Source organism: Mesoplodon bidens (assembly GCF_964165515.1).
Source record: "Mesoplodon bidens genome assembly, chromosome: 3".
In the NCBI taxonomy this organism is placed as follows: Eukaryota; Metazoa; Chordata; class Mammalia; order Artiodactyla; family Ziphiidae; genus Mesoplodon; species Mesoplodon bidens.
The window spans coordinates 141325850-141347969 of record NC_138178.1 but is presented as its reverse complement, the minus strand read 5'-3'; the positions used below and the strand labels follow the sequence as shown (position 1 = coordinate 141347969).

At 43.6% G+C, this 22120-nt stretch overlaps 1 protein-coding gene across 4 annotated transcripts in view; it reads right to left on the bottom strand.

Moving 5' to 3' along the window:
• Positions 1-2737: 2737 nt before the first annotated feature.
• Positions 2738-22120, bottom strand: part of MTHFD1 (methylenetetrahydrofolate dehydrogenase, cyclohydrolase and formyltetrahydrofolate synthetase 1) — a 57859-nt gene continuing 38476 nt past the window's right edge. For 2 of the 4 annotated variants that reach the window (XM_081228125.1, XM_081228124.1), the window contains exons 16-29: positions 21432-21534; positions 20913-20948; positions 19490-19566; positions 18724-18864; positions 17106-17174; positions 16729-16840; positions 16495-16634; positions 14213-14254; positions 11719-11819; positions 10688-10865; positions 8289-8396; positions 7373-7525; positions 4370-4463; positions 2738-2989 (exon numbers count right to left, since the gene is read on the bottom strand). In XM_081228125.1, coding sequence (XP_081084251.1) covers positions 4374-4463; positions 7373-7525; positions 8289-8396; positions 10688-10865; positions 11719-11819; positions 14213-14254; positions 16495-16634; positions 16729-16840; positions 17106-17174; positions 18724-18864; positions 19490-19566; positions 20913-20948; positions 21432-21534 — 1350 coding nt within the window. In that variant the 3' untranslated portion in view covers positions 2738-2989; positions 4370-4373. The remainder of the gene's footprint in view (positions 2990-4369; positions 4464-7372; positions 7526-8288; positions 8397-10687; positions 10866-11718; positions 11820-14212; positions 14255-16494; positions 16635-16728; positions 16841-17105; positions 17175-18723; positions 18865-19489; positions 19567-20912; positions 20949-21431; positions 21535-22120) is intronic. The other 2 variants (XM_081228127.1, XM_081228126.1) reach the window with 1 other exon arrangement.

Genomic DNA, 22120 nt, shown 5'->3' with positions numbered 1-22120 from the left:
CTTATTGAGATCCAAGTTTTCTCAAATCTAGCAGATCTGGGAGTTTGCAACAATTTCAGGCAAAAATAAGATGAGCTTATGTAGATGAAGACAGGGTAGAATAGCTGTCTTATTAGGAAGTAACTGGAAATGAAATCAGCGATAGGTTAAAAGCAATAAAGGCCATCTTAATGACTTGTAAGATCTTATCCCACTTGTTCTTCTTAAAAAAAACCCAACTACTGAAAGGGAACTGAAGAGTGGTTTGAGGTAAGAGGTGAATTGATTTTGTATTTGAAGGGCAGATTTCTGTAAGGTGTATTACATATAACTCATCTCCAACCTCCAACACACACACTCACAGAGTACAGAACTATAAATAAAATACTGCGCTGTCGTTTTTCTTTAGAATATAACTAGAACCCGATGCCATATCTGAGTTTGAAAAAAATGTATCCAGTATCTCATACATGAAAGAAACCTGTCATCCTTGAACTCACTTAAGTGACAGTTAGTAAGTTATTACCCATATCATTGTCTGCTACTCAGTTAGTAGCTTTTCATTATATAATGAGAAACAGGCTCTAAATATATCTCCAATCTGATGAGAAATTATCCTACCTACAGCTTATCTTGTTAACATCACCAGATACAGCGTGCCAATAAAATCACTTGCTTATTTATCTGATCTCTACTGATCATACTGTTTCTCCCATCCTGGTCCCTATTCACCCACAGGCTGGGCCTGTAGCTACCAAACCATGAAACAACGGTTAAGTGTCCATCAGGACTGTTTAAATACTCCACAGCCACAAGAAACAAGATGAATCCCAAACTGCTGATGGAGCAAGACCTCCAAGGTATATTGCCAAGTGGAAAAAGCAAACTGTACCATTTGAATTTTTACTGAAGGCATATTTTACTTCTAGGAAAATTCTTGCATTAGTCCATTCACTCCAAGCAACACCTGGTAGAAACGATTTGGCTTATTTATTGTATTAGGGCTGTTTATAAACTTCTATCAATATTAAAGATTTAAACCCACACAGCAGGGACTTCCCTGGTGGTCTAGTGGTTAAGACTCCGGGCTTCCAATGCAGGGGGTGCAGTCGGGGAACTAAGATCCCACATGCTGTGGGGTGCGGCCAAAAATTTTTTTTAATTAAATAAATAAATAAACCCACATGGCTTTTGGTGATATGAGGAAGCCTAAATTCCTTAAGGTGATCTTTAAGTCACCACGTCTGACAATAGACTGCTTTCTTCCCCTGTTTACAAATTGAATTCCCAGCAAGTCCCATCTAGATGAGGTTTTATAGGACATTTTAAAAAACACTAGAAACAATGAACTCCATGCAGACAGACATCACTGAGTGTGTACAACGTGCCAGGCAGTATACAAAGCATGGTGGGGCTGGGGGTCCGTGCCCATGACCCCTTTGCCATATGCCCTCCGAAGCACTGTCATCATTTCTTTAAACTGCAAAACCGACACTATTACAATCACACCTAGGGGATTAAAAATAATAAAACCAAGGACACCAGGAAAAACACTGCCCTGCCCATGCTAGCAGTCTTTTAGCACTGGCACCGGTGGGGATGCAACATCTTCTGGAAGGATCCAATGCAGGAAGAAAAAGGGGGAAAGGGAGGAAAGATGGGAGAGGAAGAACAGAGATAGAAGATAAAGAACAAGAAGAGAAGGGAAAACATGTGAGGGAAAAAACATCCTGTAGGGAGGGAGAGAGAACTCAGGCACAGGGTAGAAGCTCAATAAATATGTGCTGAACCAACAGAGCAGAAAGAGCTACCCTACAGTTAATGTTGTATGACCATCCTTCCTGAGGACTTATTAAAAATAAATGGTGCTGGGCTTCCCTGGTGGCACAGTGGTTAAGAATCTGTCTGCCAATGCAGGGGACACAGGTTTGAGCCCTGGCCCGGGAAGATCCCACACGCTGCGGAGCAACTAAGCCCGTGTGCCACAACTACTAAGCCTGCGCTCTAGAGCCTGAGAGCCACAACTACTGAAGCCCGCTTGCCTAGAGCCCGTGCTCTGCAACAAGAGAAGCCATCGCAGTGAGAAGCCCGTGCACCGCAAAGAACAGTAGCCCCTGCTCTCCGCCACTAGAGAAAGCCCGCACGCAGCAACGGAGACCCAATGCAGCCAAAAATAAATATAAATAAAATAAATTTTAAAAAAATGGTGCTAAAGCTGTGACAGAAACGGGAATTCTAAGGAAATTCAGGACAAAAACCTGTGTAAGCAATACTTTCTCGGCGTAAAAAAAAAAAAAAAGAGGGCTTCCCTGGTGGCGCAGTGGTTGGGAGTCCGCCTGCCGATGCAGGGGACACGGGTTCGTGCCCCGGTCCGGGAAGATCCCGCATGCCCTGGAGCGGCTGGGCCCGTGAGCCATGGCCGCTGGGCCTGCGCGTCCGGAGCCTGTGCTCCGCAATGGGAGAGGCCGCAACAGTGAGAGGCCCGCATACCGCAAAAAAAAAAAAAAAAAAGAATACAGAAAAGTATATGACAAAAAGGCACGTCCTCCAGACTCTACTTCTCCCTCAGCCCTCTCAGGAGGCCTCCTGTCCTCCCAGAAACACACAAGCCATGCACCTTTCCCCCTTTAAACACAATGTATCACATAGTACACACTACAACTTGCTTCTTCAGTCCCAGGGGTCTCCCGGATCACACAGGACAAGAGAGCTAGGGCAGCAGTCTGTTAATGCTACAATTTATATTTGAACACCGAGATTGCAAAATTATTTACTTTTATTCTAGGAATTCAGTAAAGTAATGAGGCATGTGCATGAATGATTTGTGTTGACTTATACACGATGGTGGGAATTAATACTGAAGAAAGGCTTCTGGGGAAACTCCCACTACTTATTTTTCAGAAAATCTCTGGGGCCAGGACTGACTTCTCTCAACTTCCACACACTTCCTGATAGGAGGCCCAATAAACACTGGCCAAACTTTCAAAGTTGCTTCTTGAAGATGGACAATCTGGAAGGAAAATGAAACATGAAATAGTTTTCTCTAAGCGCTGAAACATCTCCTCTTCCCTTCCACACAGCACCATCACCCTCTCTCACTGTCAAAGTTGTCAATATTTACCTCCCTTCCCACTGCCAGCTCTTCTGGGGTCTGTCCATAGACTTGAAGACAATGCACAGCATTTACATTATGGCTGTGTGAATACTGTCAAGGGCAGACCAAGCATGAGCCAGGATGACATTTCTGTGTGCTCCCCCAGCATCTAGCACACGGTCTCTCTGCTGTGTAAGCAGAGGTGCTTCTATGAGCAATCATCCTTACAGTTGCCCAGATGATGGCCACGGTTTGCTTCCACCTGGACCTTTGCATTCTTAAACAATGTTAGAGCTTTTCTTTTGCATAATTACCCTTTTGACACCCTTGTCTTTCTAGCTCTCTCTACTCTTTGTCAATTCCTCCCTCCTCCTGTTCCATGTGGGATTTGTAACTCTGGGTCACCTGCAGTTGTCAGGACTCCCCTTCTTTACAGTCCAGACCAGGCTTTGGTTTCCTGAAAACCGGGTCTCCCTTTTCTTTGTTTGGTCTTCGCTGTGCTGGAGTACACTGCTAAATCCCTTCCTAGGAAGAGGCGTCGGGGTGCCAAGCTGTGCGTGTCTGAAAACCTCTGAATAGATTTGGTGGGTGTAAATACAGGTGGAGAGTCATCTTTCCCCGTAGACTTGGAGGGCATTCCTCCACTGTCTAGGAGCCTTTTACTGCTAAGAAGACAGGGGTTCAGGCTAATTCTCATTTTTTTTCATAGGCAAGCCATTTCTTCTTCTTTGGAGAGGATTTTTAGGATTTTCCTCTTTGATGTTTCTGAAATTTCACTTGGATATGTCCAGGGGTGGCTCATTCATTGTGATGAGTCCTTGGGGGCCCTTCACTTAAGACCCAAGAACTCCTGGACTGGTCCTGCTTCCTTCTCTTTTCTACTTTCTGGGACATTTACCACTCTTGTGTGCCAACTGTCTATTCAGAGTATACAGACCTTCAGCTGCTCCTGCCCTCCAGTGTGCCATCAGCTCCAAGCCCGGAGCCTCCTGGGGCTCCACAGAGGAGGTCTAACCTACACTGGGGTCCCTCCTTAGTTCACTGGATGGCACCTTTCCACCCTACACTGACAAACTGTGATGAACCCTGCTCTTCTTCCAAAAATGTTGAAATATAAGTATTTCATTCATTGGTTACTGCCAACCCTCACTACTGCCCCCTCTTCTCTCACTGATGTCTGGAAAGAAAACTTTTGAAAGCACTGAATTTGCGCTTTCATAGCTTTAGCTGGAGTCCTATAATTCATAAACATGCCTCATAAGGAAAAAAGCAGAACTTTCACCAGAAACAACTTACCTGTTTAGAACAGCCCATTCACCTGCTCAGTTTCAGGGTCCAAATCAATATCATAGAAACAGGGCCGGGTAGGGAGTCCAGGCATGGTGCTCATCTAGGAGATGCAAAATAGCATTAAAAACAAACTTAATATGATGTTTTTTTTCACCTTCCCTTCAGCTAGAAAGCTCAAGGCACAAAGACAGAATATTATTTTATAGTTAACCATAAAATGGCACGCTTCATGTTACATATTAAAAACCAAGTCACTGATCCTGTTATGATCTCAGAGAGAAACCCTCGAGTCCTCCAGCAAACCAAACACCAGGCTTCCTCATGGGCTCCCACACAGACTGGTGCAACAAGAGGCTGAGGAGGTGCCTCCACCTTCGTCCCACAATGGCAGGTGCTGGGGGTGCTGAGGAGTCAGTTATTCACCCCCTCGGTCCTCACATCACAAAATCAAAATGAGGTGCAGGGCTTGTCTGCTGTTTAATTTTGTTTTAATGAGTCTTGTGTAGATACCCATATTATTTTTGCTTCAGCAACACAACATTAGGAATCAGTATCCTTTAACTTGGGCCAAGACATTTCTGTACCTAATCTAGATGGTTTTACAATCACTGTTCTTACTGGTCCAATTTGGCCTTCTAAACCTGAACTTGCAATGCTCATGGATTTTATTTACACTTGCTTCTTTTTCTAAAGAGCTGGCTTTGACAAACATCTACTTAGATATAAATCTGTAAGGCTTGTAAGTGGAAAACTCAGTATATTTTTAACCTGTAACAATGTCCTTTATAATGAATACATACATACAAGTTTCAAATCAGATCTAGACAGGAAAAGAGTTAAAGTGGAACTTCTACAACTTAACTATAAAAATGTCATAGAAAAGGATGAGTCACCTTACATAACAAAACACTTATACTTTAAAAAACCTGGTTCTGACATCTGAGCGCCAATCAATACTTCCTAGAACGTACTACAGGTAGCTGACATCGGTCTCTGTTCTCACATTCTGTAAGAGATAAGCGACTGCTGAGTGTGGGGACAAGGAGGAAAAAGGAAGGGACTGGTCCTCCGCCCTAGCCTAAGAGCCTGAAGATGACACTAAAGATGAAGGACAGGGCTTTCCTGGTGGCGCAGTGGTTGGGAATCTGCCTGCCAACGCAGGGGACATGGGTTCAAGCCCTGGTCTGGGAAGATCCCACATGCCGCGGAGCAACTAGGCCCGTGAGCCACAAGTACTGAGCCTGCGCTCTGCAACAAGAGAGGCCACGATAGTGAGAGGCCCGCGCACCGCGATGAAGAGTGGCCCCCGCTTGCTGCAACCAGAGAAAGCCCTCGCACAGAAACGAAGACTCAACGCAGCCAAAAAAAAAAAAAAAAAAAAAAGATGAAGGACAGGTGCCCACTGATGTAGACACGCATGTGCACATGGGCAGAAAATTCTGAAGATAATCCCCAAAATAGCGATTAGTAGAATTATCAGTACTACTCTTTCCCAAAGAGGACTTTTTTCCCCTTAAACATTGGTCATGTTGATAATCAGAAAATTTTTTTAAATGAAAAGAGTATGTGTACATACATATAGGAACTTAGATATAAAACTCCAAAAAGAAGCCACCACACCTTGAATTAGTACATAAAATGCTCAAGTCCTCTGAACCCTGTTCAGGCCCCAACAGCAATCAGAAACCCTGAAGAACAGTAACTGTTAAGGCGTCTAGATTATGTGCGGAAATGTCTTGGTCCAGGTGGGCTTCTAAGGTGAGAGTCTGTTCTGGATGAGAAAGTCCCAGCCTGACACTTTCAGCTTTGCCTTCGTCTCTACAGCCACCCCTCTGCACCCACACATCAAAGTAGCAGCGACAATACTGCTCCTTCAGCTGCCAGGTTCTGACAATTTCTCTGGAAACACACATTCTGCAATATTCAAGGTGCTGGGGAAATGGTTTAACGTTCCTACTGAAAGGGAATTTCTACAAACCCCAGGCACGGATGGACCTCGGAGCAGAGCGATGCACGCCTCGTGCCTCTGGAGGGAGGGGCTGAGGGGCACTGGTGCACACGCCCTGTCTGACCACCACTGTGACGCATGGTGCTGCCCCACAGAGAGCTGTCAAGAGCAGGGCTCACACCTTTAAGAACCTGCCCAAGGCCAAAACCAGCAGGGGTGAAAGTGGACTCAGTTTTAACGTTCTGTACTTGCAACTATCCTATCACCTCCTGCTGCTTTTTTACTGAAAGAAGCTCCAAAAGGAGGCCAATCGGTTTTACTTGTGTATTGGCTTAGTTTACTATTTCGATCCTGTATTGCAGTAAGAACAATCTGCAGATGTAGGATACTGGGCGGATCTGTGGGGGAACCTGAGCACAGGATCAATGCAGACTCTGGGACAAAGTCAGTCCAAACTGCAAGTAGGTCCTTAAGCTTTCCTCTACCTCCCTATTAGTAATTTTCCTCCTTAAACATGCATGAAACCTGTAAGATAAGATTTGATAATCAAATCATCTCAAAGTGTAAATAAACCCCCTCACCTTTCATATCTACAGGGTTCACTCACATTTTAAGGGGGAAATTCTTTACTCAAAAATGATGCATTCCCTGAATTTCAGGCATAAGCTCCAGGCCTGTCAAGAAGAACTGGGAGGTGCAGAGCCTCAAAAGGGCTGTTGGGAGGACCGAGTCTGTGTCTGTGAAAGGTGCCCAAAAAACTCAGTTGTGATTATATATAAGCACCACCACAGCCTATGAATCAGGCCCATCCTGGATTCAGTCAAGGTCATACTGCCACTGGGAAACAGAGTTATTATTCAGTACAAGCAGTCATAGCATCATCCTTGAACTGAGGCCAAGATGGTCCATAGCAAGACGGCCGATTCATCGTAACGGGCCCAACTCCAGCTTTCTCCTCAGCAATGAACTCTGCTAATTCGGCATTTGCGCGATGGCTTCAGTAATCAATTTAAGAAGCACGGGTGAACAAGCAACGCGCTCTGCTTGCAGCACTCACTCACCGTTCCCACCAGGGGGTACAGAAAGCCAGCCCCAACGCTGGCGCGGATGTCGCGAATGGGGAGGACAAAGCCCGTGGGCACGCCTTTTTGCTCTGGGTTGTGAGACAAGGACAAGTGTGTCTTGGCCATGCAGATGGGCAGATTCCCAAAGCCCTGGGGAAAGACAGGAACAGAAGTGGGACAAATGAAAGGCTGGCAACGCAACGAAGAACATCCGGGCACTGTGCTGATATGGCTTCTGCAATTTATTTGAAACATCCAACTCCCTTTACATACATCTCTACATCACTGCCCTCCTCCAGCTTAGTTATTCTTGATTAAAAAAAAAACAAAAAACTTTGTTGGGTGAAGGAGGTAAGCACTCACAACCATATCCCACAAGTGAATATTTCACTTTCATTTATATAACCAATTAAAAACGATAGCTTGGGGCTTCCCTGGTGGCGCAGTGGTTGGGAGTCCGCCTGCCGATGCAGGGGACATGGGTTCGTGCCCCGGTCCGGGAAGATCCCACATGCCGCGGAGCGGCTGGGCCCGTGAGCCATGGCTGCTGAGCCTGTGCGTCCGGAGCCTGTGCTCCGCAATGGGAGAGACCACAACAGTGAGAGGCCCGCGTACCGCAAAACAAAACAAACAAACAAACAAAAAACGATAGCTTGGAGCAGACATGAAGGTACGACTGAAGGCTCTCAATAAAGACACCCCATATTTCCTCATGGCTTTCCCACACTCACATACCACCTCTGGGTAGATAAAGAACTTGGGACCGGACCACCTAATCCACACTCAGTATTTAAGAGGGGAGAAGGCTGCCACCCAGAGGAGGGAAGCAATGCCTGGTGGGCTGGAAGAATGCAGGTATTCTGACCTCAAGGCCTGCTGGATAAAGAGGTGAAAGAACCAACCAAACATCTACCTGCTTTGTGTAGACTTCAGCTTTGTGCTGTGCTTCGGGGAGCAATTCAATGTCATCTGCCCCATAGATCTTCTGTGCAATGATCCTGATTTTATCCTCAACTGGGAGCTAACAGACAGGAAAGAGGGGAGACCATGACTAGACACCCATGAGGACACGAACCTTTACTTACAGCCATGTTCCAGGTCAGAGTCCCCAAAAGGGCCAGAGAAGTTTTTATACACATACACAAATAGGCAAATAGTTTGAGGTTTATTGGATTAGAACTTTTTTTTTACTACCAAGCCCCAGATTTTATACGTGGAAAATGTCCCACAGGTGTAAAATTACTGTGTGTGTGTGTGTATTTAAGACCTCACTATCATAAACAATACTGCTCACTACTCAAGAATAACTATTTCTTCATAAATAAAATATAATGCTCCAATAACGAAGATCAGTCTCCTGTCAAAGCAGACCTGGGATACTGTTTATGAACTAAGGCAACTGATATCCATTCACAGAACCCCTGGTGTGTACAGGAGAGGCAGATGCTATCTTTAACACAACATACCGATCGTTAATCGCTGTTACTTAGAAATAGTTATAAAAACAAGATCATCTACATATTTAAACAACCTAGTGACTTACATAATCAACATGCAATGGGTATGATGGGAAAGGATATGCTTTCCATGGCACCTGTGCAAACAGTGCAGCAGAGGGAGGCCAGTGGTCCAACCAGTGACCTCTAGGTCTAACAAGGAAGCCCAGGGCTGCTTGCTCCAGGGCAAAGCTTTCGGATGTGGGGCTTGGCCTCTTAAATGCTGCTGCAGCCTAGCTCAAGGCACTAGGATTCAGAGTAAACAGCACAGGGAGAAACTACCCGAAGGAAATGGGAAGGACAGCTACTCACAGGTAACCTGGGTGAGCAAATCACTGAAATTAGGCAACATCAGACTCTATGCTCCCTAGCAACTAAGGCTAAGAGAATACTGAGTTTTGTTTTGTGAAAGAAATAATTATCTTAAATAATGAAAATAAACATTTTCTTTTGAACTAAACAGTGATCATTTATGAAGGGGCTTTGTATATGGATATAAATAAATATAATTGTCTATTCAATTACAGCTTTATAAAGATCCAATAGGAACTACTTTCATATGCCTCTTATAATTGGAGCTCTATAAATGCCAAGACATATTCAGGACTTCTGAAGCAAAAGTACTTTCGTTGAGGAGTGATTTAAGACCAACAGATGCTTAAGAGAAAAAGTGGCAGCCTCCTGTTTGTCAGAACAGAGAAAAGCTCCAAGTAGACATGGGTTATAAAGTCCTCATTACCCCACTTCTTCAGGCCTCCTGCTCGCCTTCAAGGACTGGGTTTCCTAATTCAGGTACTGTGGATGGGGGCTTAGAAAGGGTGTCTGTAAATGCTTTGTGTTTGTTGCAAACTTGTGTTTAGGGCATTTCCTAAAAAGATGGTTGGTTGAACAGGTTTTCAAACCAGTCTATAAAACTAAAGCTCAACAGGAAAATGTCCATGTCAGTAGGAGAATGTTAATTAATTGTAACTAAGATATAAGAGTATTATACCTGCAAGGGCCAAAGAAAACAAGAGATTGTTAAAATTCAAGAGTAATAGGGTTTCTTCCGTGTACCTTTTTATGGCTATTTTTGAAAGTTTATGATTATCTTCTAAAAACCAAGCCAAAAAGCAGCCTAGATAATACAAGCAGAACTAGCTTCAACATTCATTCCATGTTCCTAACAGTTTCTAATTATCGTGGGCATACTACTAATGTCTAATCACAACCTGAAATACACAGAGAACTGAAAACAAAATACAACCCTATAATAACAACACTTTTGTGAACTGTCTTTACTGCATCCCAGAATAAGCAGTGCTTCTGCCTGAGCCAGATGTACCGTAATTTACTCAGTGGTGGAAAGAATGCTGAAGCCTGCCAAGGTGCTTTGGTTTTGCACCTGAGTGCTTCTCTGAACTTGAGGCAGCATCCGTACCAGGAAGTGCACTTTGGACCACACTGCTTTCCCCTATATTGGGGAAAATGTTTCTGAGTTTGATGTAGCCCCTTGCCAATTTGCCATGACTGTTGCTTCTATATGTAACCCTCTCTCCTGCCAGCAAAGGGACTGTACTGTGAGTCTTTTCAAAGTTAGGATGTGAGCCAACCTCCCGGGGTGTTCTTGCCTGGACGCCCTCCTCTGCCCGTAAGCAGCAACGTGCGTTGGTAAGAAAGCTGTCTGGAGTTGAGAGTCCAGGCTGTGGTCGTGTAACTCACCTACATGGGAATCAAACCCACAGGATGAAGCTGCTAAACATAGGCTCTAAGCAGAAGCAGCCACACAGAAACTGCATTATGCTTTTTGTTTTTTTGCATACAGCAGGTAGCCCACCTTGAGGTCATAGAGGAGCTGGAAGCTGCTGGGTGCCTGAGCTGCCCTCTGGACGGCCTGAGCCAGCACCAGGGCACCCTTGCCTCCTTCTGCCCAGTGAGTGCACTTCACAGCATCAAAAGCCCCATGTTCTTTGGCGAGGCGGGTGATGAGGTCCAGCTCCGCCTCCGTATCTGTCCTGTAAAGGCAGTGCTTCATGTTAAAGCATTGACGATGGCTGGAGAGGACAGAATCTGTCATGTTTTTGCCATTAAAACCCATGTGAATTACCCACTGATAAACAGACACTAATCAAGTAATACTGCCTGGGTTTGAACCCTGGCTCCACAATTTACTAGCCGGGTGACTTTCAGCCAGTTACTTAAACTTTATGTGCCTTGGTGTCCACATGGGTAAAATGGGCATAATCATAGCACTTATTTCATTGGGATGTTATGAGGCTTAGACGGTAAATACATGCAAAGTACTTAAAACATTCTAAGCATATCATAAGGAATCGATAAATACTAGCTTTTCAAAAATGTTGCTTCCTATTTTGCTGTAGTTAGACCATCAGAACAAGACCAAAACCAGCATTACGATAACTAAACAACCCACACAAGTTCTCTTACAGGAACACTTCCAGCTCAATATGTTTAACAAATTATCAAGACAACATCCTACCAGACCTGGTGAACTAATGGAACTGTGTAGGGCTATGACCGTCTCTTAGCACAAAAGGCCTTTAAAGACCAAAAAGAACAGTTAACTTCTGGCCTGTGTGTTACCCACTTCACCTGGTGGAGAAGGGCACCCAGAGGAGCCAAATCTGACTCTGGACCCTCAGCAAGTGAGGTGATGAGTCCCCTGTGACATAACGTGGTGCCTGTCATATGGCAGGCTCTCATCAACAGCTCCCAAAGCACAGGCTTAATAACCAACAACAGTAACTGAAGAGAACAAAGCTAAAAGCTGGGCTGCACAATCAGCACCAGGAGATGTTTGCTGGCCGTTTTCCACAGTCCCCCTGGACTCTTACACTTTATACTTACTTGAAGGCGTTCACGGCCACTACCACTGGAACTCCAAACATCCTGGCATTTTCAATTTGTTTCTTCAAGTTACTGAAGCCTTTTTCAACCAGCTCCAGGTTCTGCAGAAACAACAGTGGAAGGTCTGTGAGGTCAGAGAGCAGAACTGAAAACAGTTGCAGGTTCTTCTTAAAAGAGGAACTGTCTCCTTGACCCAGAAGCCACTCACTGGCAGGACAAGCCAACAGAGACACGCTGGAGCCTGCAGCCCTACAGTGAGCTGTGCTGCCGTCCTGGCTGCACTGAAAGGGTGAGATTTGCTGGTGCATCTGCCCTCATCGTGCTGTATCTTAATAGCTTATTTGCTGTTTAAACAGAATCAGCTGCCTTTAAATAAATTATATTTACGACCCCTGTTTTATAGATTGTATGTATTTATATGGTACAGCAGTACAAACCGACTCTGTTCAGCATGGCACAGACCCTGCCATCAGAAGACAGGGCCTAGCACACATAGTGTGTGGCATTTGTCAGAAAACATGGAGTCATCAGTGATGCTTTCATCAGTGATGAACTCAACCACAAACCTTTTTTTTTTTTTATTGGTATACAGTTGCTTTACAATGTTGTGTTAGAACCATAAACCTTCTTGTGTCAGAAATGAGATAAATACCATTTTTAAGAACCAAATACTATGAAATTTAAAGGAAAGTAATTAAGGAAACACATTTTAAAATATGCTTCCTGGAGCACTGCTTGCAGCATGGGAAAACTGCAAACAACACAAAGCTCCTTCAGTAGGGGACTGAGCCAGTGAATCATGATATACACACTCGATAAATATGTATCAGGTACATGTTATGAAAAGTGAGAAAATCTGTATTAGCATGGAACCTCTCGAAGATGTACTGAAATGGCAAAACTATGAAGAGATTAATTAATCCCATTGTTGGACAAATACAAAAATACATGTGCATATTCATGGAATTTTTTAAAATGTTGAGATATACGCACCAACTGTTAACAGGGGACTCAAATCATATATATTTTATATTCTTGTATTATTTAATTTTTTTTACAAAGGGTATATTAATATATAAGCTTAAAATACATTAAGTATTTTAAAAATGAAAATATCATAGTCTTATATAAAAATAAGTACACTAGATCATGAGTAAAACCCAGCAGTAATAGCGCTTGGTTTGTGGATTCCATAAAACAGCAGAAAAAAGGTAAGATATAGAAAACAACTGAGATAATTATAAACATGATTTATGCTTTTTCCCCCTTTAATAACTGAAAACTGAGATTAGAATTTAGTTGACATTCTAAAGAGCACAGCTAATTCCTTACCTCTAGTCACATGAAAACCAATTAATACGTAAGATTGATTGAGAATAGTTTTAAATAAGTAGAATTTCTTAAATGAAGACACCAGCTGGGCCAGTGAGGGGCAGTTGCTCTAATTAGATGCAGGAAAGGCTGCTGGGTGGCAGGAGGGCCAGAACTGTGAATTCCCCTCCTACGCATGAATCAGACAAATGACCATAAAAGGCAAATCATAACTCAGAAGACAGGCAAACTGAAGGCACCAGCAATTCTTTGCTAGCTGCGTTTGAATTACTTCATTTGGGGGCTGAAAAGTGACCCTGTACTGCCTGACAATTTAAAAGCCTCCAAAAAAGGCAGAAGACTTGAATCAACAGTGATAGCAGCCGAACTTACCATCTCATTTGGGGGCCTAATCTCTCACACGATAACCCCAAACTGGTGCTAGAGATGTTTCTTCGATGGTTACTGATATAAATATGAAAAGGTTTGAGCTCACAATTCCTTGAGCTCCTGATTAATGCCATAAACCAAATCAGTTTATGAAAACTGCCTAGAAAAATAACCAGGATGCTGACCCTATCTTGGCCCCTTAATATGGATTTAACTCTGCAGAGGAAAAAGCATTTCAAAAAAGGCCCCTACTTGCTTCTGATATGAACGGCATTTGAGAATCAACGAGCTAATGCAGGGAAGAAAAGGAAGCTTCCATGAGATTAGTGCAGGGTTTCTCAATCTCAGCACTACTGACATTTTGGGCTGAATATTTCTTTATAGTGGAGAGTGTCCTATGCATTGTAGCATCCCTGGCCTCTACCCACTGAATGCCAGCCAGTAGCACTCCCCACCTCAGGTTGCAACAATCAAAAATGTCTCTAGACATTGCGAAGTGTTCTGGGGTGAGGGTTGGGATGGGGGGAATTGCTCCTGGTTGAGAACCAACCACTGGTCTAGGGGAGCGGTTTTACTGACATCCTATGCGGGCAATTGCTTTATGAGAATTTTCTTCCCTGTTTCATTTAGTACAGTTCTTCAGCACACTGCAGGCCTGTTAGCACACCCTGCTCCCAAGAGCAACCCTGGGTCATAGCGACAGCCCAGTCATTTCTAAATGGGCCAGGTTGAGAAATGCTGATTCAGAATGTGGTGCTTTCTAGGCCAAGTAATTAGAAGTGACTGAAGTTACCTCCTCTATGTAAGCCTTGGGCAGAGGAAGTCCAGCAGTAACCTGGAAGGAAAAGAAGCAAAGTCAGAGGCATTTTCTACTTACAATTAGAGTTCAGCTTCAAACAGTGCTTTGCCATGTGTTAAAGGCCAGAAGCTGCATGCTTGGGGGATACACAGCAGTAAAAGGTTGTTTTCTGCCCTAAGGATTTAGAGCTATGACCAATACTACGGCACAGAACAAAAATGACTGCTTTGAGCAGAGTGGGAGACCTTCGTGGCCTGAATTGAAGAGGTAAGAAGGGATGAATCTATGAAGGCAGGTGAGGGAAGGGATGTGTCCTTGGCAGGGGCAATAACCCCAGCGAGTGAAGCACACAGCAGTGGGGGTGGAGGTAAAGCTGAGTGTAGAGAACAAGGCAGCTGTGAGCCCTGCAAAAGCCACCCTGAGACATCTGCCGTGAAGTCAGACGCCCTGTGACGGGTCCGTGGGCTGGTCCATGGAGCCAGCCCACCCCCTTGCGGGGCTGAATGGGGCACGTGAGCAACAGGAACAAGAGGGAAACAACACACAAGGATTTTCTTCCTCTGTGAGTGCTCACTGTTCCAGAGGTACCTGGTGGGTCAGCCCTGATACATCCACAGGGAAGTGCAGCAAGGGTGAAGGCGCCAGTTCCAGGGACGCCACTGGGCAATGGACAGTGATTAGGAAGCCTTCAGCTTGCTTGGCTCCCTTTCCTCAGAGACACCACGGTGCTCCAGCTCCAAAGGGGCCTCGGAGAGGCGGGGCACGAAGCAGGGACCTGAGCCCGCGGTCCAGGCCGCACGTGGCTCCAGCAGGTAACAGGAGCAGCAGGCGAGGGTCCCGGCAGAGCTGTGCGCAAAGCTCTCCTCTCAGTGCTGCCAGCTTACGCACCCCAGTGTTTTCCAGACATGAGATCAGGAGAGGAGGTGCAAAGGCGTGAGGGTGAGTGAGGGGGTGCAAGAGAGAGAAATGTTGGTTATGATCAGGAAGGAAAAGGGAGTCCGTCCTGCACGCCTAGCACAAAGGGGCATCCTGGGTTAGGAGCGCCTCGGGGACGAGTACGACTGGAGAGGTGTGCTGGGGTTGTGACAACAGGGGCTCTCCCCTTAGTGGGGACCTAATCCTTTCATGGGGTCCAAGAGTTCAAGACTATTTTCATAATTCTAAGACATTATGGCTCTTTTCACTCTCATTATTTCCTGAGTATACAATGGACTTTTCCAAAGATTATGTGACATGTGATATCACAACAGATCAAATGCCAAAGATGAGAATCCATCGGTCTTTGATTAAGCCAGATACTGAAGAGATCTGAAAAGCGTACAATGCCTAAATGTTGTTTTGGAAAATATAGTCACTTTTCACTTAAAAAAATGTTATTTATGTTAATATTTATGTCAATATTTAATTTCTAATATAGTAAATATCACCTGAACAAAGAGCTCTTTTAGGCCCTTAATAATTTTTAAGAGTGTAAGGAAGTTCTGAGATCAACATGCTTGAGAACTGCTGTAACAGGAAAACCGCTGATCACTACACTAAGAAACAGTGATTTTCTTCTGTAGGTGAGGGAGGTCTTATTTATCAAGTTACTAGACCAGATCCCGGAGGACAGGAATTTAATACTTCAACTAATTTCTGAAAATGAGCACCATGTCTTCACATGCAGGTGCTGAAGAAAAGGTGTTAAAATAATAGAGCAGAAAGTACTATTTCTAAGCAGTATGAATTCAGGAAAACACAAAGTTCAGGTCGGAGCTGAAGATAAACCATGCTCACCTGTTTCTCCCCATCACCTGGAGGCAGTCTGGAGCTCCTTCTCCCCCGACTCCAAGCTGTTAGCGGTCCTGCCCAGCACCCACCTCCCAATAAGGGGCTGACCTCGATCTCAGCTAAATGGTTTGGTTGGCTGGCTGCCAGCATCACCATTAGAGGGAAAAGGAACTCAGATTTAAAAAGAACAGTCTGAACATAAAGGAGTTTTTTGTAAATATAGCCAAGCACATGTCCTTGGAGGGGTTTTGATATTATCAGGTGTTTTGCTCCGAAAGGTAGGCCATGAAGACAACCTCGGCCCTCTTAAAATGCCAAGAGCTGGCACTGCCTAGGAGTGATAAGGCGGCCAGCACAAGAGCCGTCTGAACATCCCCTGCTTCTGGCAACCCATTAGTCATGAGGACAAGAGCAGCTTAATGAAGAAACTGGCACAAGTCATCCAGTTTCCCTTTAGCCTTCAGAACATTTCTGAGAATCAGACTCTTCCAACTCCTGATCCTCACCGTGGGGCCACCTCCGTGCATTTTCAGAGCCCTGACAGTGGCAACAAGCACCACCACATGCGGGCGGAGACCAGAATACCGGCATTTGATGTTAAAGAACTTTTCCATTCCAATGTCTGCTCCGAATCCTGCTTCAGTCACTGTCACGAGAAAAGCAACTGTAAAAATGCCATCCCAACTCCCTTGATGTTAAAAGAAAGAACAGTCTATCACTGATTTTGCAAAAGCACTCGCCTACAAACCCTTCGGGACCAACAAGCTTGAGTGCAATCCGGTCTGCAATGATGGAGGAATTCCCGTGTGCGATGTTGGCAAATGGTCCCGCATGAACAAATACTGGAGTGCCCTGTGGAAATCAAGACATCATGAGCGAAGCTGCCCATCCTGCTTCAAAAGGGACCACTTGGTAAGGGGACCAAAATTAGCTGGAATCCAAAAGAAAAAGACTTCCCAAGGGAAAGTATGAAGCCACCTCTTTTAGATTTCAGTAAAGTCCCAGTCACAACTATGAGAAAGAATGGGAAGAGGTGACCAGGGAGAGAAGGTCTCTGACTCCCCAGGATCAATCTGCTTTACAACCAGTCCAGGAAGGCAGGAGTCACTCTGCTCACCTCTAACGTCTGCATGAGATTGGGCTTGATGGCGTCCTTCATGAGTACTGTCAATGCCCCGCTCACTCCCTGCAAAACAAAGGCATGAAGGGTTGTTTCCCACCAGCCAAAAACCTACCTTTTGAAGCCAAAATTCAACATTCTTAGGTCTTCCTTTTTTAGCCATCTTGGACCAATGAGTACTTTTACCTAAACTAGACCACCCATTCATTTGTCTATTTATTTTTCAGGATATACAATAAAGTTGCCAATTATCTTAAGGGAGAAGAGAGAATGAAAATGACATCCATATGTAAATTCTGGAAAAATACATAACCCTGGAAACAAGCATCTCAGTGAAGCTCTGTTGCTGATCGATGTGGAGAATCCATTTTAGACTCATTTACGGTATGGAAATGCTATTTCCTAAGAATACTGAATTATAGGTAACTTTGGTGTCTGGGCAGAATGGCTCTAAACCTGATTTAATATGTGTCTCCTGTACCTTAAACTGAAAATTTACCCAGGAGTTCAACACCAACTCTTATGTATCAGGTTCCTCTTTTTAAGCCATCCAACCACAGATGAACAAACCGGTATCACTGTAAGATAAAGCTATGGATCCCACTTATATTCAGTTTTAATGAGTTTCTAAGTTCCTGGCTTGGTGTAAAAATTTAAAACAATTTCTGTTCTTATACACATTAACTGTTGAAAACAGGAAATTAATATTTCCCCCCTTTTACGGATTCATCTGACAGACCGCTAATCATAGGCCAACCATTTTGGTGTATGTGAACACAAACAGGCTTTTAAAAAAGTAATCTAGGGGACTTCCCTGATGGCGCAGTGGTTAGGAATCTGCCTGCCAATGCAGGGGATACGAGTTTGATCCCTGGTCCGGGAAGATCCCACGTCACAGAGCAACTAAGCCCGTGAGCCACAACTACTGAGCCTGCGCTCTAGAGCCTGTGCTCCGCAACAGGAGCAGCCACCGCAATGAGAAGCCCGCGCACTGCAATGAAGAGTAGTCCCCACGTGCCCCAACTAGAGAAAGCCCACGCACAGCTACGAAGACCCAACGCAGCCAAAAAAAAAAAAAAAAGTAATCTATAAGATTATCTCATTTCAAACTCCATAATACCATGTAGATAGTTCAGAAATAATCCTGATGTGGACAATGAGTATAGCAGGATCATTAGAAGAACTGGCTGAGCTGTTCCCAATGTGGTCATCAGCGTGGATATGGTGCCGAGCCTCATGATGAGCGACCTCTGTGCAGGGAGGCCTGTTATGGGGAGAGTCCAGGGGGTGACTCAAAGCTCAGCTCTAAGGGCCTCATATGGACTCCTGATGCTCTCTGAAACCGAAGTCAGACACCCTCTCTTGGAAATACTCACAGGCTGAAGATATTGCTCAAACCACCCGTGGTCTATTATTGGAGCATACCATCTATCACTCACTATGAAGTACTTTTTATAAACTTCATAATTATCTAGTAAGTAGCAAGATCATATGAATTTATTAGTTAATTGCAGCATCTTAAGTACGCCACAGTTTTTGTCAGTGGTAACTGCTGAGACATGCTGGGACAACAGACACAGATGGATTGCCAAGTCTGGAGTGCCTGGGTACCCACCAGATCTTCTGCACTAATGGGCTCCCCTTTCCTGCTGGATGCCACCACCATTTTGCTCAGTCTCTCTCTCATGTCTTCTAGAGAACTGGTGAGAGCCAGGACTGCCATGATTTCACTGGCCACGGAGATATCAAACTGGGCCTGTTGGCAGGGAAAAGACGCATCAGGGAAAACTGTGTTAAACAGAAGCGTGGATTGCAAAAGTAATCCTTGTTTGCATCCCAGGCTTAAACAAATAGCTTAAAAGGACAGAATAAAAGAACAGTACAAAAAGAACTTAATGAAAATAACCTTCCAACAGCAAAAATTTGTAATAAATTATTCTAAGACCTTGAGTAGTCAATTTTTACAGATAAATGTTCTAGTAGGACCAACAATCCCTGTGAAGGCAGCTTGTAATCATATGATCATGGTTTCCCTAACATACAAAGGACTAACTCAGAAGCTCTTTCACCGAAGAGACATACTGCAAAATGGCCACAAAAAAGAAGCAATTTTAATCAATTCATGTACAAGGATATTCATTTGGGGCACTCCACCTCCAGGAAAAAATACTGGGGGAAAAATACACAGGTGACACATGGGATTTACTGCAAAACCTGTCAGGAGTGCTCAATACCACACACCTACTCGCTCTCATTTTACAAGGGAGAAGGCAGAACACCACCTGGCAGTATCAGCTGATCAGGAGGGGATGGAGGAGGATAGAAGCAGCAAGGATCTAGTGCCCATGAGCTAATTTACTTAGAAAGGAACAGGCAGTTACCGTCCGTGTGTGCCCCTTCTCCGTCGGAGCCTGTCCAATTGTGATCTTCCTCAGGAATCTGTCATTGGTATCCAGCACTACGGTAGAAAAGGAAGATACAGTAGAGAGGGAAAATACAGCAGATATAGTAGAGACGGAAAAGGACCATAAAGTCAAAGGAACCAGCAGAATTTTAAGCAACAAATCTAACTTAATGACTATAATATTTGATTTCAAAAAGCTAGAATATGGGTCCAAGTTTAGAAATGACGTTTGCATACCAGGAATTAAAGAACAAGACTGTAGAGTGGCTTGGTTTATTCTTCCTAGAGAATTCAAACAACTAACTAGAAATCTGGAATCTGTTTCAAAGCATATTCCACACTCCACAAAAAACAGAGCAGGACAGTTTTTCAAAAGGCCAAGATTTATGTTGTCCTGTGGGATGACTCACTGATCTTACATAACCCTGAGACACACAAGGCCCATAAACAGAGGGCAAAGGCAATGCCTTTTGAAGCAGGCTGGGTAACAGACCTGCTCTTTCCTTTAGCACACTTAGAAGAAGTAATTTCCATTCTGATGACAGAAATCTTTCCAATTGCATACCCTTGAAAACATGGCAAAGATCAACCTACTAACTAATCTTAATCCCACCTCCTAGGTCTAACTACGGTGAACATTTTAGTGTATTCCCAATTTTGTTTTTTGTATGACATACCAAAAATAACAAAACACAAAATGAAAAACAGCAGCAAACCAGTTCACACTCTTTTAGGGTGGGTCAAAGAGGAGAGGCACTTTCAAGGTACTTGATAACATGCCAAATTATTTTCCTTAAAGACTGTAATAATTTAAACACTAAAAGCAGTGTCTTGTGCAGCACTTGGAGAAACACACACACCACTCCATTTGATAAGGATGTAATGAGTTGCTGGAGTTTATCCTTATTATTTTTTTTTAAATGGTGTCTAGTTCCTTGCATCTAATTTCTGTGTATAAAACAGCCAGTCAGTGGGTATGATCCATGTTTTCCCTTGTCTGCTTCTACTTTCTTAGAAAGCATGAATTACATATAAAACAAAGGAAAAATGATTGCGATAATAAATTTTCGAAATGGATCTTTAGCTTATTCCTCATAAAATATTATACCATATGTCTAAAGCTATTGAAGCAAAGGAAGAGAAATATCAGTGTGGTTTTAGATATTAGGAGAGTTGCCTTAAAAATGCCATTAGCTAGCACAGTTACTGAGCCAATGACAGTCACAAAAACAGTCAATAAATTGCCTGTTAGCTGCATTCTGTGCATCTAGATGAAAATTTCTTCTCAGCAGTGACAGAGTTTAGATGCATACACTGTTGGTACAAAATAAAACTCTAAGCCATGCTAGTTGACACAGAGAAAAGCAACATCTGGCAGTGAAACCAGGCAAATCACTCACCAATCTGCTGGATGTTTAAACCTTGAAGGCTACCTACTTTGTTACAAGAGAGTTTAAGAAAATGAGGTAAAAGTGAGTAGGCAAGCTCCAGACCTACAAGAAAAATCAAGTCACTTATGCCAGACAAGAGTTCTAAGAATAAAGGGCAACCTGATTTAAGAAGTGATTAAACATCACTTCTCTACTTAATGACACCAAAACTTTCTGCATAAAATGAAAGTTGCAAAATGTTATTTTTGGTTTATGTATGAACTTCCTTAAAACCCTCCTCACGCCAATGAACACTGAAGAGCCAGCAAAATGTCCAGCTAACCGAACAAAAGGAGGTTTGATTACAGCTAATAAGGAGGGAGATTGATGGAGGTGGCCAGGAAAACGAGTGAGTCGCCATCTTAGTCAGGCCTTAACCATGAAAATACCAATACACAAGCTATGGACCTCCCATTTTACCAACTCTAAGGGAGGGCATGGGGCGTGCAGTATAACCAAACCAATGGGGTGTACACCCTGCTCTGGTACCTCTTTGCCAAGTTATAGTTTCTGGATCAATGTCCAATCTTGCAAATCTGTTTATCTCTTCATCTGTCAGTGTGGTAGGGTCAGTCTTTTCAATGCCTAGTCTCTGGAGAGGTAGGAAAATTAAAACAAAAATAAAACAAACCAAACAAAAGCAGATATGATTTTTTTAAAAAATTTTTTATCCCTATCTCCAGATAGGGGAAATATAAACCATGTTAAATTCAGAAGGGAAAACTATGACCCCTTTGGCTAAATCTTTATTTCCCATTCACACATGTACAAAGGTATTATTAACATGTTTGTCCCTATCACTGAGCACCAGAGGCATTTCCCTAAACCGAAGCCCTATGTAAACACAGTGACCAAAAAGTGTTGTACCTAACTCACCATATGCAAACATATTGAAAGGAAAAGCTTTTTCAATCAAACAGTTGAGAAGCCCAAGTCAAATGCAAAATTAGAAGGGCAAAAACAAACATCGATCAATAAAAATCAATGTAAATCACTTTTAATGCCTTTTTTAAAACGAATACGCTGACCTTTTGAATATATTTAAAGGGATAAATAGTCCTTTCAATGCAGAAGAACAGAACAGACATTGCTCTAGCACAGTACATGCTTTTTAAGTAGTACTATCCTTTCTCTGCCTTCTTACTATTCCAAAAGGCACAAGGGTTTGTTTCTTCCTC